This window comes from Oncorhynchus mykiss, chromosome 10 (assembly GCF_013265735.2).
Source record: "Oncorhynchus mykiss isolate Arlee chromosome 10, USDA_OmykA_1.1, whole genome shotgun sequence".
NCBI lineage: Eukaryota > Metazoa > Chordata > Actinopteri > Salmoniformes > Salmonidae > Oncorhynchus > Oncorhynchus mykiss.
In genome coordinates, this window is record NC_048574.1 from 80920506 (window position 1) to 80947200 (window position 26695).

General features: G+C 42.0%; 2 protein-coding genes, 1 long non-coding RNA gene and 2 other non-coding genes across 6 annotated transcripts in view; 4 read left to right on the plus strand and 1 right to left on the minus strand.

Annotated features, from left to right (window-relative positions):
- Positions 1-2133, plus strand: part of LOC110515606 (ankyrin-2) — a 199104-nt gene extending 196971 nt beyond the window's left edge. For both annotated transcript variants that reach the window (XM_036934160.1, XM_036934159.1), the window contains one exon: positions 1139-2133. In XM_036934160.1, coding sequence (XP_036790055.1) covers positions 1139-1153 — 15 coding nt within the window. In that variant the 3' untranslated portion in view covers positions 1154-2133. The remainder of the gene's footprint in view (positions 1-1138) is intronic.
- Positions 2134-9590: 7457 nt separating this feature from the next.
- On the plus strand, positions 9591-9662 carry trnae-cuc. The gene has a single exon. It is a non-coding gene; the product is annotated as a tRNA-Glu (tRNA).
- Positions 9663-9806: 144 nt separating this feature from the next.
- Positions 9807-9878, minus strand: trnae-cuc. The gene has a single exon. It is a non-coding gene; the product is annotated as a tRNA-Glu (tRNA).
- A 4829-nt stretch (positions 9879-14707) lies between these two features.
- On the plus strand, positions 14708-15556 carry LOC118936804. Its single transcript, XR_005034258.1, has 2 exons — positions 14708-15121; positions 15355-15556. It is a non-coding gene; the product is annotated as an uncharacterized LOC118936804 (long non-coding RNA).
- A 6483-nt stretch (positions 15557-22039) lies between these two features.
- LOC110514786 overlaps positions 22040-26695 on the plus strand; it is a 71707-nt gene continuing 67051 nt past the window's right edge. Inside the window, exons 1-2 of the mRNA XM_036934161.1 lie at positions 22040-22117; positions 22709-22842. Coding sequence (XP_036790056.1) covers positions 22796-22842 — 47 coding nt within the window. The 5' untranslated portion in view covers positions 22040-22117; positions 22709-22795. The remainder of the gene's footprint in view (positions 22118-22708; positions 22843-26695) is intronic.

The window sequence follows — 26695 nt, forward strand, 5'->3', positions numbered from 1 at the left end:
CTCCATCCCTTGCTCTATCTCTCCCTCCATCTTTCCCCTCCATCTCTCCCCTCCATCTCTCCCTCCATCTCTTCCATCCATCTCTTTCTCCATCTCTCCCCTCCATCTCTCCCTCCATCTCTCCCCTCCATCTCTCCCCTCCATCTCTCCCCTCCATCTCTCCATCCATCTCTCTCATCCATATCTTTCTCCATCTCTCCCCCATCTCTCCCTCTATCTCTCCCCTCCATATCTCCCTCCATCTCTCCCATCCATCTCTCCCCTCCATCTCTCCCTCCATCTCTCCCCTCCATATCTTTCTCCATCTCTCCCCTCCATCTCTCCCCTCTATCTCTCCCTCCATCTCTCCCTCCATCTCTCCCCTCCATCTCTCCCCTCCATCTCTCCCTCCATCTCTCCCATCCATCTCTTTCTCCATCTCTCCCTCCATCTCTCCCCTCCATCTCTCCCATCCATCTCTTTCTCCATCTCTCCCCTCCATCTCTCCCCTCCATCTCTCCCCTCCATCTCTCCCTACATCTCTCCCCTCCATCTCTCCCCTCCATCTCTCCCCTCTATCTCTCCCCTCTATCTCTCCCCTCTATCTCTCCCCTCCATCTCTCCCCTCCATCTCTCCCTCCATCTCTCCCCTCCATCTCTCCCCTCCATCTCTCCCCTCCATCTCTCCCCTCCATCTCTCCCCTCCATCTCTCCCCTCCATCTCTCCCTCCATCTCTCCCTCCATCTCTCCCCTCCATATCTTTCTCCAACTGCTTTTAGTTTGATTATTAGAGGTACTAATCACCCTCTCTCTCCTTTCACTCTGTCTCTCCTCTCTCTCTCTCTCCTCTCTCTCTGTCTCTCCTCTCTCTCTGTCTCTCCTCTCTATCTCTATCCTCTCTCTCCCTGTCTCTCCTCTCTCTCTCTCTCTCTCTCTCTCTGTCTCTCCTCTCTCTCTGTCTCTCCTCTCTCTCTGTCTCTCTCTGTCTCTCCTCTCTCTCTGTCTCTCCTCTCTCTCTCTCTCACTGTCTCTCCTCTCTCTCTCTCCTCTCTCTCTCTGTCTCTCCTCTCTCTCTCTGTCTCTCTGTCTCTCATCTCACTCTGCCCTCCTTTTTCTCTCCAACTTTCTCTCTCTTTACTCTCTTCTCCTCCCCCCCAGGGCCAAGATGTGTAAGGGACGTACCCAGAGACGGACAGTAGTGAGAGGGGAGGAGCCTGTGGTAACAGGAAACAGGTTCTCCTGGAGCACCTTCATCACCTCATCCATCTCTACTGTTAGAAGGTGGAGGAAGAGGAGGAGGAGGGGGGATGAGGAGGAAGAGGGGAGGAAAAAGGAATAACAGGCCTCCTTTATCGCCTCGCTAGTTTCCTGTTTGGCCTCTGACCCCGCCCCTTTCCCTGAAGATCCACCAATCCTATGCATCAGGCACATGCAATCCCAAAGTGCACCTCAGTCCTACCACCGTCTTCCTGTTTCAACAATCTGTTTGGTCTTAACTGATTCACTTATTTTCTTTCTTTCTGTTTTGTTTTCTTCTTTGTGTGTTTTTTTCCGTTTTCATTATTTTTTTTGTGACCAAAGAGTTGATGTTTGTTTTCTGTATGTATTGGATCTTGATGCTGACAGACATTAGTCATATATGTGTTGTACTGCTAGAGTAGGTGGTTGGACTAACATACGCTACGATGTACACCTCACAGCACTACCTGTCTCTACTACTACAGTTCTTAGTTATTCTTTACTACGACGTGAAAACTACAGCACTTCCTCTTCCTCATATTGACCTTTCTTTAAAAAAGGTCAGATATCACGATGTCACCTGTAGCAACCCTTAACCGTAGTCCTCGCTTCCTGCTTCCTGCTTCCTGTTGCTGGAGTGTTTAGTGTTCTTGTTCTACCTGTCTTCAGAAAGTAGCTATATCTAAATATGTGGTTTAAAAAAAAAAAATTGTCATCTGTAACCTAGGCAACCTCATTAGTCCCCTCCATTACCAGGTAGAGTAGGCATGATTGGTCGGTTAGCTGGTGACGATCATAGCTGAGATATGGTTAATTATATATATAGCCTTGATCCTTTTCTCTCTCCCTCTCTCTCTCTCTCTCCCTCTCTCTCTCTCTCTCTCTCTCTCGCTCTCTCTTTCTCTCTCTCTCTCTCTCTCTCTCTCTCTCTGTCTTTCTCTCTATCTCTCTCTCTGTCTCTGTCTCTATCTCTCTCTCTGTCTCTCTCTTTCTGTCACTCTCTCTCTGTCACTCTCTCTCTGTCTCTGTCACTCTCTGTCACTCTCTCTCTGTCTCTGTCTCTCTCTCTGTCTCTCTCTCTCTCCCTCTCTCTCTCTCTCTCTCTCTCTCTCTCTCTCTCTCTCTCTCTCTCTCTCTCTCTCTCCCCCTCTCTCCCTCTCTCTCTCCCGCTCTCTCTCTCTCCTTCTCCCTCTCTCTCTCCCTCTCTCCCTCTCTCTCCTTCCCTCTCTCTCTCTCTCTCTCTCTCTCTCCTCTGTTTCTATCTATTTTTCTTCCTGTCTTTTAAACTCTCTCCATGGTTTGTAACATTTCCAACCTCATCTCATTGTTTGACGTGCGTGCATGTGAATTAGTGCAAGTGTGTGTGTGTGTGTCAGACCTGAATTGCTGCTATGAAGGGAGTGGTTTGGTAAAAGCAGCAGCAGTCTTCTCTTTTATTGGTTCAATTCTTTCCTTGTTTTTGAAGTTCTTCTTCTGTAGTTTCGGGTTCAGTAGATCGTTTTTTTGGTTTGTTAATTTGTTATGGAGACTTGACGTTTCCTTTATTAGGAAATGTATTTTATTTATTTAATATTTATTTTCCCAATGGTGAATACGCTGTGTATAAGTTGATAAGGTGTGGATCATGGCTGTCTCGTTTAGAAGCAGTCCTCTGATATGAAGATGTCTGTGTCACGAATGGCATCCTATTCCCTATGCAGAACCCATAGGGCCCTGGGCTATAGTAGTACCACTATATAGGGAATAGGGCTCTGGTCTATAGTAGTACCACTACATAGGGAATAGGGCCCTGGTTCACTATATAGGGAATAGGGCTCTGGTCACTAGTAGTTCACTACATAGGGAATAGGGCTCTGGTCACTAGTAGTGCACTACATAGGGAATAGGGCTCTGGTCACTAGTAGTTCACTACATAGGGAATAGGGCTCTGGTCACTAGTAGTGCACTACATAGGGAATAGGGCTCTGGTCACTAGTAGTGCACTACATAGGGAATAGGGCTCTGGTCACTAGTAGTTCACTATATAGGGAATAGGGCTCTGGTCACTAGTAGTGCACTATATAGGGAATAGGGCTCTGGTCACTAGTAGTTCACTATATAGGGAATAGGGCTCTGGTCACTAGTAGTTCACTATATAGAGAATAGGGCTCTGGTCACTAGTAGTGCACTACATAGGGAATAGGGCTCTGGTCACTAGTAGTTCACTATATAGGGAATAGGGCTCTGGTCACTAGTAGTGCACTATATAGGGAATAGGGCTCTGGTCACTAGTAGTTCACTATATAGGGAATAGGGCCCTGGCCTATAGTAGTTCACTATATAGGGAATAGGGCTCTGGTCACTAGTAGTTCACTATATAGGGAATAGGGCCCTGGCCTATAGTAGTTCACTATATAGGGAATAGGGCTCTGGTCACTAGTAGTTCACTATATAGGGAATAGGGCCCTGGCCTATAGTAGTTCACTATATAGGGAATAGGGCTCTGGTCACTAGTAGTTCACTATATAGGGAATAGGGCTCTGGTCACTAGTAGTTCACTATATAGGGAATAGGGTCCTGGTCTATAGTAGTGTACTATATAGGGAATAGGGCTCTGGTCACTAGTAGTTCACTATATAGGGAATAGGGCTCTGGTCACTAGTAGTTCACTACATAGAGAATAGGGCTCTGGTCACTAGTAGTTCACTACATAGAGAATAGGGCTCTGGTCACTATTAGTTCACTATATAGAGAATAGGGCTCTGGTCACTAGTAGTTCACTATATAGGGAATAGGGCTCTGGTCACTAGTAGTTCACTATATAGAGAATAGGGCTCTGGTCACTAGTAGTTCACTATATAGGGAATAGGGCTCTGGTCACTAGTAGTTCACTATATAGAGAATAGGGCTCTGGTCACTAGTAGTTCACTATATAGGGAATAGGGCTCTGGTCACTAGTAGTTCACTATATAGAGAATAGGGCTCTGGTCTATAGTAGTACCACTATATAGAGAATAGGGCTCTGGTCACTAGTAGTTCACTACATAGAGAATAGGGCTCTGGTCTATAGTAGTACCACTATATAGGGAATAGGGCTCTGGTCTATAGTAGTACCACTATATAGGGAATAGGGCTCTGGTCTATAGTAGTACCACTATATAGGGAATAGGGTCTATAGTAGTGTACTATAGAGGGAATAGGGTCTATAGTAGTGTACTACATAGGGAATAGGGATCCATTTGTGCAGCAGACCCGAGGTTGGTACGAGAGCTTCTCGGATGGTTCCTCGTTTGATTTATCAATGTGATTATTGATTACTTATTGGCCCTTGAAAGTGTGGGACCAGGTGTTAGTGGTTGTGTGTGTTTGTGTGTGTGTGAATGTGACGACATGAGCAGAGAAAAATGAACTTTATTTCACAACAACCACGTTGCACTCCACTCCTGACTGTCATGGGGGGCACACCTCCACGCTTTGGGCACAAGGACACAGGAAATGGTATGTTTAGCCAATGGGAAAGGCCCATCTAGGCAGAATACAGTATTTGTAGCCAATCAGACAGCCCCATGTAGGCTGGGATCTGTATGTCTAGCCAATGGGAAAGGCCCATCTAGGCACAATACAGTATTTGTTGCCAATCAGACAGACCCATGTAGGCTGGGATCTGTATGTCTAGCCAATGGGAAAGGCCCATCTAGGCACAATACAGTATTTGTAGCCAATCAGACAGACCCATGTAGGCTGGGATCTGTATGTCTAGCCAATGGGAAAGTCCCGTGTAGAAAGTATATGAGGGCAGGTACGGGACAGAGACACACCCGACCTAGAGGTGTGGTCGAGCAGGTTGACAGTATGTGTACACGGCATCACTCACCGCTCAGAGCGTTTAGCCACTGTATGTATCTACCACCTGTCATGTATGTACTTCACCGATGTCACTGGTTACTGTGAGAGTGACGTTTAAAAATGATTTAAAAGCCAAAATAAAAAGTGATACAAAATGCAAAAAAACTAGTGGAAGTTCACTGTGACTGGGTCGGTCCGGCTTTTAATTTAACCAATCAGCATTCTGTTTCCGCGGTGACGGCATTTATATACATACGTGATATTATACATATATATAAATATTTACGAGGGCATGTATTAGTTTATTAAAATGGTATAATAATCAAAATGCTGCAGTGTGTTTATGGCTGATAGAGAATTAAAAAAATGTACAATGTCATTTCCTGTTTCCTGTTGTGTTTTTATTGTGATGGGAAGTACTGTTGATGAAAACCTTACAACTTTTCTCTTCTTTAAGTGACTACAATATAACTTATTACAGGACAGAACTTATTCATTACAGGACAGAACATATTCATTATAGGACAGAACATATTCATTATAGTACAGAACTTATTCATTATAGTACAGAACTTATTAATTACAGTACAGAACTTATTAATTACAGTACAGAACTTATTCATTACAGTACAGAACTTATTCATTATAGTACAGTACTTATTCATTACAGGACAGAACTTATTCATTATAGTACAGTACTTATTCATGGGTTCCATGTTTCATCACAAACTTGTTTCAATATTGTTTAGAATGTTTGTTTTGGACCGATGCCTGACTGAGCATTCTACTCAATGCATCGTCAATAAGCGCTGATGAAGATTTTCATCAAATGTCCGTTACAGTGGCTTGGAAATACAATGACATTCAACAAGAGGCAAATAATTAGTAGGAAAACCTTTTGTTATCATTTTGATGTCACCAGATTGACTTCAAATGCAGTTAGCTAGCTAGATAAGATTGAGGGGAGGCCACCGGCTTTTAGCTAGCTAACGTTAGCATTGCTAGCTATTTTTTGGACAGAAACTTTGTGTTATGGGTGTAAGATGGCACAGTGATGCCATCTGTTGGTAAATGTTCATTACTGCAACTCTTGTGTTTTACCGGGGTGCTTGAGATACCCGGATGTGTTGTCATGTACTGAACAAGACTGGTTACTCGCATCAATGCCTCTGTCTCGTCATTTAACATTCAAACATTTTGTTAGCTAATGGCTAAAGTAAATCTGACAACATGATAATTGAGGGAAAGTTGTTTCCTACTAAATATTTGACTACTTAAGCAATGTCATCGTATTTCCAAGACTGTAATTTAAACTAAATAGTAGTTAGCCTCCGTCCAGAATGACTGGGCTTCTCACCACTTTAGGGCTCAACTATGGCTCCTCCGATAGAGGACGGCTTGAGAACGTTCATAACAATGAATCCAGAATTAGAAATACTGTCTGGCTAGGATCTGATTGTCAGGGGTATGTGTTATTTTAAATGACTTGTCTGGAAGGGCCCATAGAGATCCGAACGCGACTGCTGAGAGAGAGAGACAGAGAGAGAGAGAGAGACAGAGACAGAGAGAGACAGAGAGAGAGAGAGAGAGAGAGAGAGAGAGAGAGACAGAGAGAGAGACAGAGAGAGAGAGAGAGAGAGAGAGAGAGAGGAGAGACAGAGAGAGAGGAGAGACAGAGAGAGAGAGAGGAGAGACAGGGAGAGAGAGAGAGAGAGAGAGAGAGAGACAGAGAGAGAGAGACAGAGAGAGAGAGAGACAGAGAGAGAGAGAGAGAGAGAGAGAGAGAGGAGAGACAGAGAGAGAGGAGAGACAGAGAGAGAGAGAGAGAAAGAGAGAGAAAGAGAGAGAGACATAGAGAGAGAGGGAGAGAGAAAGAGAGAGAGAGACAGAGAGAGAGAGACAGAGAGAGAGAGAGACAGAGAGAGAGAGAGAGAGAGAGAGAGAGAGGAGAGACAGAGAGAGAGGAGAGACAGAGAGAGAGAGAGGAGAGACAGGGAGAGAGGAGAGACAGAGAGAGAGGAGAGACAGAGAGAGAAGGAGATTGTATAATTTATGTTGCTTCTCTTGCTTTTCATGAGAGTGGAGCGTGGTGCGTGCAGCTTGTTATTGGCCAATCATAAGTCATCAAAGCTCCATGTGTGGCAGAATTTAGGAGATATCAACTGAGAAGTTAGGAGATATCTATTTAGAAGTTAGGAGATATCTAATCACAAGATAGGAGATATCTAATCAGAAGTTAGGAGATATATAATCAGAAGATAGGAGATATCTAATCACAAGATAGGAGATATCTATTTAGAAGTTAGGAGATATCTAATCACAAGATAGGAGATATCTAATCAGAAGTTAGGAGATATATAATCAGAAGATAGGAGATATCTAATCAGAAGATAGGAGATATCTAATGAGAAGCTAGGAGATATCTAATAAGAAGTTAGGAGATATCTATTTAGAAGTTAGGAGATATCTAATAAGAAGTTAGGAGATATCTAATCAGAAGATAGGAGATATCTAGTCAGAAGTTAGGAGATATCTAATGAGAAGTTAGGAGATATCTAATCAGAAGTTAGGAGATATCTAATGAGAAGTAAGGAGATATCTAATCAGAAGTTAGGAGATATCTAATGAGAAGTTAGGAGATATCTAATGAGAAGTTAGGAGATATCCAATCAGAAGTTAGGAGATATCTAATCAGAAGTTAGGAGATATCCAATCAGAAGTTAGGAGATATCTAATCAAAGGAAGATGGTGAAGGATCGGCTACAACGACCAAGAGCCAACAGGCAGGCAGGCAGGCTACTACTTCGTATTATGACTGGAGGTATGTGTAACTGTAGGCTGAGAAAGTGCACTGCAGCACAGTTAGCATAGCTAGCTAACGGGAGCTAGCTGAACTAGCTTCTCTTCCCGGTTTTATGCAGTCCAAGACAGGTACTATGTAATCATATCTGATCCAGTCCAAGACAGGTACTATGTACTCATATCTGATCCAGTCCAAGACAGGTACTATGTACTCATATCTGATCTAGTCCAAGACAGGTACTATGTAATCATATCTGATCTAGTCCAAGACAGGTACTATGTAATCATATCTGATCCAGTCCAAGACAGGTACTATGTAATCATATCTGATCCAGTCCAAGACAGGTACTATGTACTCATATCTGATCTAGTCCAAGGTACAGGTACTATGTAATCATATCTGATCCAGTCCAAGGTACAGGTACTATGTAATCATATCTGATCCAGTCCAAGGTACAGGTACTATGTAATCATATCTGATCCAGTCCAAGACAGGTACTATGTAATCATATCTGATCCAGTCCAAGGTACAGGTACTATGTAATCATATCTGATCCAGTCCAAGGTACAGGTACTATGTAATCATATCTGATCTAGTCCAAGACAGGTACTATGTAATCATATCTGATCCAGTCCAAGGTACAGGTACTATGTAATCATATCTGATCCAGTCCAAGGTACAGGTACTATGTAATCATATCTGATCCAGTCCAAGGTACAGGTACTATGTAATCATATCTGATCTAGTCCAAGGTACAGTTAATTTGCAGAATAATATAAAATGGTCTGAGACCAGGCTGGGGAGCAGGGAAGGAGTATTTAATGATAAATAACCTAGTTTTGATAGCAGGAGTCTGCTTGGTTAGTGGCTGTCTCTCCCTTCACTCCTCCCTGGTCTCAGACCATTTCATGTTATTCTGTATGTAAATCCATTTAGACTCCATTTAGTATGACAGGTTACGTTTGGTATGGTTACATAAGACAGGAGGTTAATGAAGGCAAAAAACGAGAGGGCAAGAGTTTCAACTGTTAGACACCACCAGAGTGTCTACTGTTAAGTCAAAGATGTGTCTAATGAATCCAAGATGGACCACAGCCTGTTGTTTCCAATGGAAGCAAATTAATCTTAGTGGGCAGAACATGCAAGGAGCAGAGATCAAACGTTTCATCGATAAAAAAAAATGAGCAGAAATTTGGCCAAAATCCATCTCGCTCCTTCTTCTCCCACTGCTGGGCACTGGGCTATGGTAGTGAGTGGAAACGTCAACCCGGATGCTTCACATTTATACATCCTGTGAAATATCTGTCTCATTGTTCAATCTGTAGTTTAGTTACACACTACCAGGGGAAATGTACAAAGCTTTCCAAACTGTGGAGTGGTAGCATTTCACAGCGTCTGAACACGCAACAGTGAAATAAAACAAATAAAAAACGTAAAACCAAGAAACAACAACACAGAAATCTAAAAAACAGAAAAATGGCTAACATTAAAATCTGCAGCCTTCATTGAAACAAAGTCATGAGGCAGACACAAGGATGGCAGAAAATAACACGGAAAACGTTCACGTTCAAATACAACTGATCAAATGGGGATTTACATACTCTTTTGTAACATTCAAAATATAAGCGTTGTTTTAATAAAATAAAAATAAAACAGTCTGTTCCCTGAATTGAACCGCCAGACTACCATGGAAAGCTACTTGTGTTAGCAGAGTTTGACTTTTCACTTCGTTACAAACAGCTTTCCCTGGTGGTCTAGTGGTTAGGATTCGGCGCTCTCACCGCCGCGGCCCGGGTTCGATTCCCGGTCAGGGAACACACTTTTTTATTAAAACAACGCTTACATTTTAAATGTTACAAAAAATAATGTAAATCCACATTTGATCAGTTGTATTTGAAAGCGAACGTTTACCGTGTTACTTTCTGACATCCTTTCGCTTTCAAATTAAAAAAAGGTGTGTTCCCTGACCGGGAATCGAACCCGGGCCGCGGCGGTGAGAGCGCCGAATCCTAACCACTAGACCACCAGGGAATGCTGCTTATGTCAGGACAGTTTGACTTTTCACTTAATTACTTAGCGCTGAGTTACAACTGGAAGTTTAACTTGTAGCTCTTTCTTTGAAAGAAACAATTACCGCAGATACAAGTTAACAGTATCTTTGCAATGACACATCCAGAGGCTGTGTGCACGGCTTCCACCTCTCAGCACTGTAGACTTTCTGTCTGGTAAACAAGCGCACTTTAGTGGAAGTTCAGTGACGCTTGTGGAGACTTTAACGTTAGCTATGTGGTTTACAGCTAGCTAGCTCTGGTCTTTCGTCCTTCGGAGTTCAAAGTCAAGCTGTTCCACTCTGATGTTGATGAAAGTCCCGACTGTCTAGCAGAACCAGCGGCAGGAGAGGCCCGGGCGGGTGGAACCACGGATAAAACTCGCCAAAACAGCGAACTCTGTAGGTGGGTCTTCGATTATGAAGACAGGTTGACAGCAGGAGCTAAGAACCAATAACCAGGTATGTACAGCAGACACCAAACAAACATTATAGGGGCAACAGGTAGCGTAGTCTGTGTAGTATTACGTTCACTACTGTCATACAGAAGCCACGTCTATATATCAAAATATCTACAGTTTCTATCTAGTTAAATAAAGGTTAAATAAATAAAAAAAATGTCTATCTATCTCAGTCTGACTGCCTAATGAGTCAATGCCAATAGCTAAATGGAGTCTATCATACCTAGTCATACCTTTTAGCTGCCTATGTGTCCATCATCATCATAATGACTTTATTGCGTCTCTCAGTGACATCCTCTGTCCTGAATGGAATCCTATTCCCTATAAAGTGCACTCGGGGCTGCCAACTTCTGAAGAAAGCTTTGGAGGGAGATTTTGCCTAGGCGGGTCTGTTATAAAGCTCATCTCCTGTAATTCTACATATTTTTTTCCAAAAACACAGGCCAGGTGTATTCAGAATGATTTGAATATTAAATTAACACTCAAAATTCAATAACTTTGTTACTCTGAGATTTTTTGGGGATGAAAATTTAAAGTATGCTAATATATATATATATATATATATATATATATTTTTTTTACATATTTTGTAGGTGGTTTGACACTTTATTCCGACATTAAATGAAATCAGATTGCAAGACAGGCGAATGGGGAAAACAGTGGGAAGGTCCATGTATTGATTACTGTTCTCTATAAACAGTAGGAAGGTCAGTAGATTGATTCCTGTTCTCTATAAACAGTAGGAAGGTCAGTAGATTGATTCCTGTTCACTAGAAACAGTAGGAAGGTCAGTAGATTGATTCCTGTTCTCTAGAAACAGTAGGAAGGTCAGTAGACTGATTCCTGTTCTCTAGAAACAGTAGGAAGGTCAGTAGATTGATTCCTGTTCTCTAGAAACAGTAGGAAGGTCAGTAGATTGATTCCTGTTCTCTAGAAACAGTAGGAAGGTCAGTAGATTGATTCCTGTTCACTAGAAACAGTAGGAAGGTCAGTAGATTGATTCCTGTTCACTAGAAACAGTAGGAAGGTCAGTAGATTGATTCCTGTTCACTAGAAACAGTAGGAAGGTCAGTGGATTGATTCCTGTTCTCTAGAAACAGTAGGAAGGTCAATGGGAACGCCCTGCACAGGAAATACTTATACTAATGGTTGATGGCAGTGGGCGACCAAATCATAGATTGCAGTCTCCTTGTCCATAGACTGCTTTCAAAGTAAGGACACAAACATTCCGATTTTAGTACATTTTAGGTGAGCTATCTCTTTAAAATTAGGTCTGGAACAAAATCCTGCTTGCTCTCCAGGAAATGCCATGACGGACGCGGTGCAATTTAGAAGTAGCCCCAAAAAAAACCACAGCGCGCGACCAAGAGTATGTGAGCGAACCAGAGCTGGAGTGGAGCGAGAAGCGGAGCAGTTTACTGCAGCTCGGAGCTCAGGGCGAAGAAGCATAGGTAGATCATCAGAAGCTGATACGCTTCTATGTTGTTCACCACAGTCGTCATATTAGGGATATCTAGGTGAAGTGTCCAACGTTTTCCTGAAAATCGGAACATTCTTACTCTGGGAAATCTGTGTGAAATATTTTTATTTCATTTTTTATTTCACCTTTATTTAACCAGGTAGGCAAGTTGAGAACACCTTTATTTAACCAGGTAGGCAAGTTGAGAACAAAGTTCTCATTTACAATTGCGACCTGGGCAAGATAAAGCAATATAAAGATATATACATTTCTCTTTAAACCAGGACATGTTACTCTCATTTTTTTTGTTTCCTTCGTTACAGGTTATGAGAATCTACCGTCTGAAGCTGAGGCAATATCCTTCGATTCAAGGACTGTACCTGAAATGATACAAGATCACCGGTGAAGTGTTCATTTAGAAAAGTCCTTATCAACCAGTGGACATTTGAAAATGTATGGGAGGACAGTTCAGAACAAATTCTTATTTTCAATGACGGCCTAGGAACAGTGGGTTAACTGCCTTGTTCAGGGGCAGAACGACAGATTTGTACCTTGTCAGCTAGGAGATTTGATCTTGCCACCATTTTGGTTACTAGTCCAACGCTCTAACCACTAGGCTACGCTGAACTGAAGAAGACTTTCTCACTATCGCCAGACTGTCAGAACATCATGTCTAATAGTTATCTATGGGACTGATACCAGTGTGGAAGAGCTGGTCATGTCTAATAGTTATCTATGGGACTGATACCAGTGTGGAAGAGCTGGTCATGTCTAATAGTTATCTATGTGGGACTGATACCAGTGTGGAAGAGCTGGTCATGTCTAATAGTTATCTGTGGGACTGATACCAGTGTGGAAGAGCTGGTCATGTCTAATAGTTATCTATGGGACTGATACCAGTGTGGAAGAGCTGATCATGTCTAATAGTTATCTGTGGGACTGATACCAGTGTGGAAGAGCTGGTCATGTGTAATAGTTATCTATGGGACTGATACCAGTGTGGAAGAGCTGGTCATGTCTAATAGTTATCTATGGGACTGATACCAGTGTGGAAGAGCTGGTCATGTCTAATAGTTATCTATAGGACTGATACCAGTGTGGAAGAGCTGGTCATGTCTAATAGTTATCTATAGGACTGATACCAGTGTGGAAGAGCTGGTCATGTCTAATAGTTATCTATGTGGGACTGATACCAGTGTGGAAGAGCTGGTCACTTTTAAAAGACTTGGTAAATGATTACCTTGCCAACAGGACGATTGAATATTATTGCCTTGTAGACAATTATTTCATTTATTTTTGAGTGAGTTTCCTCCTAATACAGGATGTGGTAGGAGTCCTAAGGGACATCATCATTACACATGTTAATACGTATTTTCTATATCTTTGTTTGAAATAAATGTCTTATTGTAACAGAAAGTAGAATATGCCCTTTGTGTTATAGTGTTTAAGGTGTTTAATAATGTCAATGATTATATGCTTACTGCTTTTTTTATAATGTCTATTTATTTTATGTTTTCTATTGTTTTCTAAAAATACATTTTAAGTATATTTCTTTTTTTTTAAATGGTCTGGGAGGGTGTAAGAATATTCTGAAGAAAAATACACAACCCAGAGACAGAGTACAAGAGGTCAAAGGAGGAGAGTCAATAGAATACTAACAATCAAGGGAAATGATTGATTGAGGAAATTATTGATCCATGGTTCAGAGACATGGGAAGAATATGTCTTCTGAAATATGATACTTATTATTTGGCCGTTGGCTAGTTTTATTGGAAGGAATTCTAATTGGTCAACCACAGGCTAAGGGCTGGGTTATAAAACTACATGCTGTCCCTTTGTTCTGTGGAGAGAGAATCACAGGAGAGAATCACAGGAGAGAACCACTGAGAGAGAATCACAGGAGAGAATCACAGGAGAGAATCTCTGAGAGAGAATCACTGGAGAGAATCACAGGAGAGAATCTCTGAGAGAGAATCACTGGAGAGAATCACAGGAGAGAACCACTGAGAGAGAATCACTGGAGAGAATCACAGGAGAGAACCACTGAGAGAGAATCACTGGAGAGAATCACAGGAGAGAATCTCTGAGAGATAATCACTGGAGAGAATCACAGGAGAGAACCACTGAGAGAGAATCACTGGAGAGAATCACAGGAGAGAATCTCTGAGAGAGAATCACTGGAGAGAATCACAGGAGAGAACCACTGAGAGAGAATCACTGGAGAGAACCACTGAGAGAGAATCACTGGAGAGAACCACAGGAGAGAATCTCTGAGAGAGAATCACTGGAGAGAATCACAGGAGAGAACCACTGAGAGAGAATCACTGGAGAGAATCACAGACAGAATCACTGAGGACAGGGGAGAATGACCATCTACCTCTCAGCTTATCATCTATTATTTATCCTCTTTGAATAAACCTATTTTCCTTCCCCTGATTTGCTTAAAGAGTAAACATCAACTGCTAACAAGTTCATAAACCATGTGCCATGGAATCGGTAGAACATTGAAAATCTCTTCCCAACTAGTTTGCAATCTCTATGGCACAGCTGTAAAGCTTTTGGTCATTAAATGAAACTGGTAAACTTTTGTATTTATCACAATTTTCTTTAACCATTTTTGGTCTTTAATGCCGACAGACAAGTTCCACTTTTATAGACAATATACAGACAGCACATTGAACAAACAAAACAACCTTCACAGTATGAACTGGAATTACATTGGTCTATTAATGAACTTGTTGTTGAAAACAAATGTTTAAATGGGAAGACACTGTCACTGGCAACCATGGTTACAAGGAGGGTATACCATAATATAATATTGTTGGGTCTGTAACTTACCACCCTTCTCATGGAGAAAATCACCAGAGATAATTATAACACAGAAAGTGTGAGAAAAACAATTAAATGCATCATTCTAACATTGCCTAAAATGATGAATAAGACACTAATGAGATAGACCTGCACAATGCAGTTGTACAATTTATGGCACATATGACGACAAACGGTTGAGGAAAACACTCGTTTACTTTTCCCAACTTTAAGCAAATCACAAGCGGCGACAGCTGGGCGATGACCAATCATATCGCGGGGTTCCCGTGACGATGACCAATCATATCGAGTGGTTCCCGTGACGATGACCAATCAAATCGAGTGGTTCCCGTGACGTTGACCAATCATATCGAGTGGTTCCCGTGACGTTGACCAATCATATCGAGTGGCTCCCATGACGAATCTGACGCGTGAAACCCAGGACAGGAGACTATCTCCAGCAAAGATGGCTGACAGAAATACCAGGACGGAAGCAAATGTAATTAATGATAAAGTCATAACGATTCATGCTAAAAATATACAGTTGAGATTAATGTGTTAGCTAGTTGGTGTAGAGACAAACGATTATGCATTTTTCTGTCATAAAGTTACTTACGAAAATCGCTATTCAGCAAGCTAGCTGACTAGCTAACATTAGCCAGCTAGCTGAATAGCTTTATGGGTGTTGTGACATGAGTATGAAATTTTAATTCTGGCTGTTTAATGTTTTAGGGACTCCTGAAACAACCAGCAAACCAGGCTGTCGTCTTGTGAAACAGTAGATGTAAATAATCTAGCTAGCTAAAGCATTTACTGCAAATTGAATGTACCGTTTTGTAAGCTTGCCTTGCTGATATTTACAATGCAGATGAAGTAACGTAGCTAGTTTCTTGCTTCTTGTGCAGTGCAGAATAAAAATATCTGTATGCCTATACATGTGTAGCCGATCTGTGTATGAACCCTAAAACGTTTGGTATACAAATTAGTTCAGAACCTAGCTATGAACCTCAGCTTTCCTAGCCTGTTGTATGAACTTCAAAACAGTCTGAAGGACACTATGGATTGAGTAGAATATAATATAACTTTGTGCCAAGGATGCAAGTCGTATATACATGTAGTTATTACCATGCATGAGATCCCCACATTGTAGCCTGTACATTTAATATATTCACTGATCATGTACGCTTCCTTAGCAAATACAGGTGCAGTTTAGGTATGAATGTCTTTGAGATGGTTCTTCAGTCGTATCCAATACCAGGAGTATCAAATTCCAGTCTTTGAATGATGCCGTGTCTGCATGTATGTATTACAATTATACACTTCAACAGTGTTTACCAGTCTTGATCCTGGGACATCAATGGTTACACATTGTAACTATGCAATAGACCAGAAACATGATTTAACTAGTTAAATACTGATTTGTAATTCATATATGCAGAAATAGAATTTAAAAACAGTACACTACACCTCCTATACATCATGTAAATACTCTTAACACCGGTTCATCTCCATATGTAATTTCCTTCATCTGCATTGATCTGATAAACACAGGACAGGTGTAGTATTTCATCACATGAGAGACTTAATGTCAACCAGTAGAAAATGTGGAACGCTTTATTGAAATAAGTTCATTATACAAGTGTTCTAAATATTGTAATATATTATAAATACAAGTTCAATCTGTACTTCAATGCACATCTGGTGTGCATTGTAACAACAGAGGAAGGAGGTGGCGAGAGAGAGGGAGAGAGAGAGGTGTAGAAGACAACGGGAAAGAGGTAAGAACAGAGGAACAAAGGAGGTGGAGAGAAGTGTAGAAGACAAAGGGAAAGAGGTAAGAACAGAGGAGCAGGGAAGACGGCATATAATTAATGAATCACAGTGCTACCCTAATATTCTGCTACCCCTAATATTCTCTCAGTTCATAACTATTACATCAGTGTCTTCTAACCAGCCTTGGGCTCCTAGTCGGCCCGAAGGTTATCTTAAGAGCGAGTGAGGTGGCGATGACGGGACCGAGTGTTGCCATCCTCTCTCACATCAAAACATACATGTTTATTCCATGTGTAGCTCTGTTGTTGTTTTTCGTCACACTGCTTTGCTTTATTTTGGTCAGGTAGCAGTTGTAAATGAGAACTTGTTCTCAACTGGCCGACCTGGTTAAATAAAGGTGTTCTCAACTGGCCTACCTGGTTAAATAAAGGTGTTCTCAACTGGCCGACCTGGTTAAATAAAGGTGTTCTCAACTGGCCTACCTGGTTAAATAAAGGTGAAAAAAATGTAATAAATTCCTGCATATGGAGAGACTGAATAAAAAATAAATTAAAAACAAACAAGGCTTAAACTAACAGTCTGTCATCATAATCATCAAGAGGTGAAATGCAAAACTGAACTTGGGATCATTAACTCTGGGACTACTGCATCTCTTTAATAATACTTCCTGTATAATATAAACTGACCTGGGATCATTAACTCTGGGACTACTGCATCTCTTTAATAATACTTCCTGTATAATATAAACTGACCTGGGATCATTAACTCTGGGACTACTGCATCTCTTTAATAATACTTCCTGTATAATATAAACTGACCTGGGATCATTAACTCTGGGACTACTACATCTCTTTAATAATACTTCCTGTATAATATAAACTGACCTGGGATCATTAACTCTGGGACTACTGCATCTCTTTAATAATACTTCCTGTATAATATAAACTGACCTGGGATCATTAACTCTGGGACTACTACATCTCTTTAATACTTCCTGTATAATATAAACTGACCTGGGATCATTAACTCTGGGACTACTACATCTCTTTAATAATACTTCCTGTATAATATAAACTGACCTGGGATCATTAACTCTGGGACTACTACATCTCTTTAATAATACTTCCTGTATAATATAAACTGACCTGGGATCATTAACTCTGGGACTACTACATCTCTTTAATACTTCCTGTATAATATAAACTGACCTGGGATCATTAACTCTGGGACTACTGCATCTCTTTAATAATACTTCCTGTATAATATAAACTGACCTGGGATCATTAACTCTGAGACTACTACATCTCTTTAATAATACTTCCTGTATAATATAAACTGACCTGGGATCATTAACTCTGGGACTACTACATCTCTCTGTATTTCAATGTGAAGCATCTCTTTAATAATACTTCCTGTATAATATAAACTGACCTGGGATCATTAACTCTGGGACTGCTGCATCTCTTTAATAATACTTCCTGTATAATATAAACTGACCTGGGATCATTAACTCTGGGACTACTACATCTCTCTGTATTTCAATGTGAAGCATCTCTTTAATAATACTTCCTGTATAATATAAACTGACCTGGGATCATTAACTCTGGGACTACTGCATCTCTATCTGTACTTCAATGTAAAGCATCTCTTTAATAATACTTCCTGTTGACCCCCACCAAGTGACCTCTGACCTCTGATAATGCTGTGCCCTCTATGTAGCAAGTTCAGCTGCGGGAGGTGTTCACCGACACAGCTGATATAACCTAGAGGATTTAGGGAGAAGAGAGAGGGATGAAGTGAAGGAGAGAGACTGTTATTGAGAAAATAAGGTAGTTAAAGAGACAGTGTTCAACAGGAATCTGTGTGTGAGGCCTCTCCTGGTGTCCACACCACACAAAGTGGCTGCAGAGTATTTCATACTGAAAAACATGCAAAGACACACGAGGACAAACAATATAGCGTAGTTATAGAAATAATGAAGTGTCTTACTATTCTCCACGGTCGGCCCTCTTGACTATTCTTTCGAGGTGTAAGGAGCCACAGTTATACACCTGAACCTGCTTACTGCACAACACAATCCATCAATCAGATTGATACATGAGTGTGTAGGTGTGGGTTATAGGGTATGTAATAGTTCTAAATGTCATCAACATGGGTGATTTAAAATAGCCTGTTTTGTTTTTGTACAGACATCACACCCTTACCTAAACAGCACCCTCACCTGAGAAGTAGAAAAAACAGAGAGAAACTGGGAATTTTATTTAACTAGCCAAGTCAGTTAACAAATTCTTATTTACGATGACTGCCTACCAAGAGGCAAAAGGCCTCCTGCGGGGGCGGGATTAAAATAAATTAAATAAAAAGAGGACAAAACACACACATCATGACAAGAGACGACAACAACACTACACAAAGAGACCTAAGACAACATGGCAGCAACTCAACATGGTGGAAACTCAACATGACAACATGGTAGTAACAATATGACAAGAGACGACAACGACACCACAACACTACCTATAGAGAGACAACAACACTACATAAAGAGACACCACAACACTACCTATAGAAGGACAACAACACTACATAAAGAGACCTAAGACAACGTGGCAGCAACACAGCATGGTATCAACTCAACATGACAACATGGTAGCAACTCAACATGACAACATGGTAGTAACAATATGACAAGAGATGACAACACTACACAAAGAGACCTAAGACAACGTGGCAGCAACTCAACATGACAACATGGTAGTAACAATATGACAAGAGACGACAACAACACTACACAAAGAGACCTAAGACAACATGGTAGCAACTCAACATGGTGGAAACTCAACATGACAACATGGTAGTAACAATATGACAAGAGACGACAACAACACTACACAAAGAGACACCACAACACTACCTATAGAGAGACAACAACACTACATAAAGAGACACCACAACACTACCTATAGAGAGACAACAACACTACATAAAGAGACACCACAACACTACCTATAGAAGGACAACAACACTACATAAAGAGACCTAAGACAACGTGGCAGCAACACAGCATGGTATCAACTCAACATGACAACATGGTAGCAACTCAACATGACAACATGGTAGTAACAATATGGCAAGAGATGACAACAACACTACTTAAAGAGACCTAAGACAACATGGTAGCAACTCAACATGACAACATGGTAGTAACAATATGACAAGAGATGACAACAACACTACACAAAGAGACCTAAGACAACGTGGCAGCAACTCAACATGACAACATGGTAGTAACAATATGACAAGAGATGACAACAACACTACACAAAGAGACCTAAGACAACGTGGCAGCAACTCAACATGACAACATGGTAGTAACAATATGGCAAGAGATGACAACACTACACAAAGAGACCTAAGACAACGTGGCAGCAACTCAACATGACAACATGGTAGTAACAATATGGCAAGCGATGACAACACTACACAAAGAGACCTAAGACAACGTGGCAGCAACTCAACATGACAACATGGTAGTAACAATATGGCAAGAGATGACAACACTACACAAAGAGACCTAAGACAACGTGGCAGCAACTCAACATGACAACATGGTAGTAACAATATGGCAAGAGATAACACTACACAAAGAGACCTAAGACAACGTGGCAGCAACTCAACATGACAACATGGTAGTAACAATATGGCAAGAGATGACAACACTACACAAAGAGACCTAAGACAACGTGGCAGCAACTCAACATGACAACATGGTAGTAACAATATGGCAAGAGATAACACTACACAAAGAGACCTAAGACAACGTGGCAGCAACTCAACATGACAACATGGTAGTAACAATATGGCAAGAGATGACAACACTACACAAAGAGACCTAAGACAACGTGGCAGCAACTCAACATGACAACATGGTAGTAACAATATGGCAAGAGCACAGGGCACAAACATTATTGGGCACAAACAGCACAAAAGGTCAAGGAGGTAGAGACAACAATACATCACGCAGAGCAGCCAGTAAGAGTGTCCATGATTGAAGAGTCTTTGAATGAAGAGATGGAGATCAAACTGATATAACTGCAGTTGACATAGCTAAGTTTTTTAATTTTTTTTAATTTTACCTTTATTTAACCAGGCAAGTCAGTTAAGAACAAATTCTTATTTTCAATGACGGCCTGTTCAGGGGCAGAACGACAGATTTGTACCTTGTCAGCTCGGGGGTTTGAACTCACAACCTTCCAGTTACTAGTCCAACGCTCTAACCACTAGGCTACCCTGCCACCTCTACACTCTAACCACTAGGCTATCCTGCCGCCTATATCAAGGACAGCATCACAAAGGAATACATAATTACCACTTGAAGCTTGATGAGTTGATCATTTGTGTCAGCTGTGCAGTGCAAAAACGTGCACCCCTTTGAGTAGACAGGATTTCACAGCTCTCTGTAACCGAGGACAGAAAACCTCACAAAAAAACAGACTTCATTATACTCAAATTAGACTGCACTGAATAGTATGTTACTATTATCTCGGTTCTCACTTCTAGGGACTGGAACTACACAAACGTACCTGCCCTATCCACAGTTGGGGTTGCTACCTGTCACCCTCCTCTATGGCTGTTAGCTAGCTACCTACAAATGCATTTACAGGGATAAATACATCAAGATAGCTAGCAAAAATAAAGTTAGGTAGCTGGTGATATCTGATTCACTTCTCGATACAGATATAGATATGTAACTAGCCAACTAGCTAGCTCATTTCAGCACTGTAGCTAGTTAGCTAATAATACATCGTTTTTTTTAAATTACATTTTAGAAATGTATTTACTTACTTGAATAGGTTCTCCCAGCCATGTGGACGATTGGAAACAGGGCAGCAAAGTGTGCTTGTCACAAGAGCGTTTTTAGAGCATATTACTATTGTAATGACCTGACTAGATCATAAAGGAACAATTGTCCAGACAAAGGACTGAGTTTACGGTGCAAATAAATGAAAGATACTCGTATAAAACAACCCGTGACCTTCTCTTGTGAAGACCAGACATAAGAAAGAGAACAATGGCTAAACACGGCATTAAACTTGCATCTCTCCACCCCGCTGCCAACCGTGGCCCTTTTACGCAGTGAAAAAGTTCAATATTTCCACAAACACACTGGGGAATTACCCAATAATTTATATGTACACTAGATTATTTTTTTGAGGGTGCTGTATTGACGGCCCACGCATCCATCTTGGGACTCCCTCACCGGTGTAAAACATATATTGGAAGCTATTGAAATGCATTTCTTAATGTCTACATTCGTTTTTAGCCACGTTTATTGTATTAAAGACATCGTCATGCATACATATTATATTATATGTGAGCAAAACATACAAATAAAACAATATATACCAAAACATTTTCCTTAAAGTATAATTTTTTGAGATTACTAATAGCGCTGTCCCTTTACAACAACACAAATAGTTTTTGTAATTTTGTCCTTGAAACATTTAATTGAAATACTGTACAATTCCATTCGTTCCTATGAAGGACTGTTCCTACCGGGGAGTGGCAATATGGCCGACTAGTGGCTTCACAGCCTCTCAAGGGCCAATGCATATCACCAACAACCCAGGGTTTATATACAGCTTTGAGTCACCTAGTAATTTGAAAGTGAAAGTAAAAAGTACATATGGTGCTGCCATTTTGAAACAACTGCGCCATGAAGGTAACCCATTTGTTTTAATTTAAGATGGCAAATATCGTGGTTTATCACAGGATTAGAGACCAATTGTTTTACATTAGCATTTTACATGAACAGGTTTATTTCTATGGACGTGTTTTAAGGACGACGTAACGTTGGCAACAAAAGTCCTGGGCGAGGCCGGGGGCTGCGGACTATATTAAATCAAGATAGTTTATGTAAATGTGTGTATAGGTTATCATACTCTTAAAATTATGGTATTGAATACAGCTTGTGACTCACAAAAGCAGAAGTCATTTAACTAGTTTAATATTTCGGCAAATCACTGTAGCCGAGTTTAGTCTACTATCTAATCTGCGGATGGGATGCCAACGCATGGTTTTAGAAATAAACAGCTATAAACTATATAGATTTCATGTAATGTTAATTATTAACTTCCCTTTAGTATGTGATATAATGTCATGTTAGGTCTTTGGTATCCTTTAGTCATGTATCCTATCGATTCCATGTTTGTTTACATTTCGGAGGCCATATCTGAACGTCAACAACATCGTTGGATTCATGCTATTTGATATTATTTTATTTAAATCGCTGACTTCTGTTTTTCCACAATAGGATAACAATCTGGCTTTCTGTGAAATATGCTGAGCAACAGTAAACTGCCTTGGATTTTCATCCGCCGTCATTACTGAGAAGGAGCCGATGGAAAACGGCTCTGGGGAGAGCGAAGAAAATATGAATGAAGACCGGTAAATTACCCTGTCATTAGGTTTATCTGTATTGTTAGTTTTATTCATAATTTCGGTGAAATGTGTCCATTTCAAGTGCAGTTGTTCTAATAATTATAAAACAGCGCGAGGTGTGACACAGCTGGGGTGTGTATTTACTAGGAACCGAACAAGCAAACGGGAAGGGATTTTTCTGAATTTGTCCATTGAGAAACTGTCGTTTTCGTTGCAAAACGTTTTGCTACGGTGTGTTCTAATTCATACACCCCTTTCAGGTACCGTTTTAGCACATCTTCTAGTGATGACTAAAACACTGTCCCGTTCAGTAGCCAAACGTTGCCTATAGAAATGCCACCAGTAGCCTAGAGTCGACGCTATTCCACATGCGTATTGCGTTCCAAAACGTTGCATCTTGCTGAACGCGCCACAAATGTTAGTTTTTTTTATACACGGAAGTAGAAGTGAAATACATCTATACACGTTCTAACGGGAGGGACCGACCTGTATTTGACCAATAGAAACTCTTGTTTTTTTTGCAAAACGTTTCTCTGTTGCTACTGTGTGCACTACTGAATACACCCCTGTTCAGTGGCGTTGATGCACTGCGAGCTCAGCCCATGAGTGAATGAGTTCAGGCTAGCAAATTGGCTCAACTGCCGGGTCCTTTTATTCTAGAAAAGTTAGCTAAGCAACACATTTCATACATTTTGTCAACTTATTTTGTTCAGAAAAGCTAATTAGTATGTATATATCTACCTGGTTTATGGGTTGTAGTAGGGTCAATATACTACCAGACAGGTTGGTAGTAGGTACACAGCTACCTGGTTTATGGGTTGTAGTAGGGTCAATATCCTGCCAGACAGGTTGGTAGTAGGTACACAGCTACCTGGTTTATGGGTTGTAGTAGGGTCAATATCCTGCCAGACAGGTTGGTAGTAGGTACACAGCTACCTGGTTTATGGGTTGTAGTAGGGTCAATATACTACCAGACAGGTTGGTAGTAGGTACACAGCTACCTGGTTTATGGGTTGTAGTAGGGTCAATATCCTGCCAGACAGGTTGGTAGTAGGTACACAGCTACCTGGTTTATGGGTTGTAGTAGGGTCAATATACTACCAGACAGGTTGGTAGTAGGTACACAGCTACCTGGTTTATGGGTCGTAGTAGGGTCAATATACTACCAGACAGGTTGGTAGTAGGTACACAGCTACCTGGTTTATGGGTTGTAGTAGGGTCAATATACTACCAGACAGGTTGGTAGTAGGTACACAGCTACCTGGTTTATGGGTCGTAGTAGGGTCAATATACTACCAGACAGGTTGGTAGTAGGTACACAGCTACCTGGTTTATGGGTTGTAGTAGGGTCAATATCCTGCCAGACAGGTTGGTAGTAGGTACACAGCTACCTGGTTTATGGGTTGTAGTAGGGTCAATATACTACCAGACAGGTTGGTAGTAGGTACACAGCTACCTGGTTTATGGGTTGTAGTAGGGTCAATATCCTGCCAGACAGGTTGGTAGTAGGTACACAGCTACCTGGTTTATGGGTTGTAGTAGGGTCAATATACTACCAGACAGGTTGGTAGTAGGTACACAGCTACCTGGTTTATGGGTCGTAGTAGGGTCAATATACTACCAGACAGGTTGGTAGTAGGTACACAGCTACCTGGTTTATGGGTCGTAGTAGGGTCAATATACTACCAGACAGGTTGGTAGTAGGTACACAGCTACCTGGTTTATGGGTCGTAGTAGGGTCAATATCCTGCCAGACAGGTTGGTAGTAGGTACACAGCTACCTGGTTTATGGGTTGTAGTAGGGTCAATATACTGCCAGACAGGTTGGTAATATGTCGAATGACAATGGAAGAGTTGGTTAAACTATTAATTTATTACGTTTATTTGAACAGGGACAATGTAGAACAAAAATACAAGTCTCAATTCAACTGATGGGTTGTAGCCTGCAAGATTTAGCTAGCAGCTATTTCCATCTGCAGTCTTCAGGCAGGGGAATAACCAAGGCTGGTCCTACAGGGCTGGTCCTACAGGACTGGTCCTACAGGACTGTTCCTACAGGACTGTTCCCACACGGCTGGTCCCACAGGACTGTTCCCACAGGGCTGGTCCCACAGGACTGGTCCTACAGGACTGTTCCTTCAGGACTGTTCCCACACGGCTGGTCCCACAGGACTGTTCCCACAGGGCTGGTCCCACAGGACTGTTCCCACAGGACTGTTCCCACAGGGCTGGTCCCACAGGGCTGTTCCCACAGGGCTGTTCCCACAGGGCTGGTCCCACAGGGCTGGTCCCACAGGGCTGGTCCCACAGGGCTGTTCCCACAGGGCTGGTCCCACAGGACTGTTCCCACAGGGCTGGTCCCACAGGGCTGGTCCCACAGGGCTGGTCCTACAGGGCTGGTCCTACAGGGCTGGTCCTACAGGGCTGGTTCTACAGGGCTGGTCCTACAGGGCTGGTTCTACAGGGCTGGTCCTACAGGGCTGGTCCTACAGGGCTGGTCCTACAGGGCTGGTTCTACAGGGCTGGTCCTACAGGGCTGGTTCTACAGGGCTGGTCCTACAGGGCTGGTCCTACAGGGCTGGTTCTACAGGGCTGGTCCTACAGGGCTGTTCCTACAGGGCTGGTCCTACAGGGCTGGTTCTACAGGGCTGGTCCTACAGGGCTGGTCCTACAGGGCTGGTTCTACAGGGCTGGTTCTACAGGGCTGGTCCTACAGGGCTGGTTCTACAGGGCTGGTCCTACAGGGCTGGTCCTACAGGGCTGGTTCTACAGGGCTGGTCCTACAGGGCTGGTCCTACAGGGCTGGTTCTACAGGGCTGGTCCTACAGGGCTGGTCCTACAGGGCTGGTCCTACAGGGCTGGTTCTACAGGGCTGGTCCTACAGGGCTGGTTCTACAGGGCTGGTCCTACAGGGCTGGTCCTACAGAGCTGGACCTACATTCAAATCAAATTGTATTTGTCACATGCACAGAAACAGGTGTAGCTAGACCTTACAGTGAAATGCTGAATACAACAATGCAGGTTTAAGAAAATACCAACAACAAAAAAAGTAAGAGATAAGAAAAACAAATGATTGAAGAGCAGCAGTAAATAACAATAGCGAGGCGAAATACAGAGGGTACCGGTACAGAGTCAATGTGGAGGCTGTATACAGGGGGTACCGGTACAGAGTCAATGTGGAGGCTATATACAGGGGGTACCAGTACAGAGTCAATGTGGAGGCTATATACAGGGTATTACGGTACAGAGTCAATGTGGAGGCTGTATACAGGGGGTACCGGTACAGAGTCAGTGTGGAGGCTATATACAGGGGGTACCGGTACAGAGTCAATGTGGAGGCTGTATACAGGGGGTACCGGTACAGAGTCAGTGTGGAGGCTATATACAGGGGGTACTGGTACAGAGTCAATGTGGAGGCTATATACAGGGGGTACAGAGTCAATGTGGAGACTATATACAGGGGGTACCGGTACAGAGTCAATGTGGAGACTATATACAGGGGACACAGGTACAGAGTCAATGTGGAGGCTATATACAAGGGGTACCGGTACAGAGTCAATGTGGAGGCTATATACAGGCGGTACTGGTACAGAGTCAATGTGGAGGCTGTATACAGGGGGTACCGGTACAGAGTCAGTGTGGAGGCTATATACAGGGGGTACCGGTACAGAGTCAATGTGGAGGCTGTATACAGGGGGTACCGGTACAGAGTCAGTGTGGAGGCTATATACAGGGGGTACTGGTACAGAGTCAATGTGGAGGCTATATACAGGGGGTACAGAGTCAATGTGGAGACTATATACAGGGGGTACCGGTACAGAGTCAATGTGGAGACTATATACAGGGGACACAGGTACAG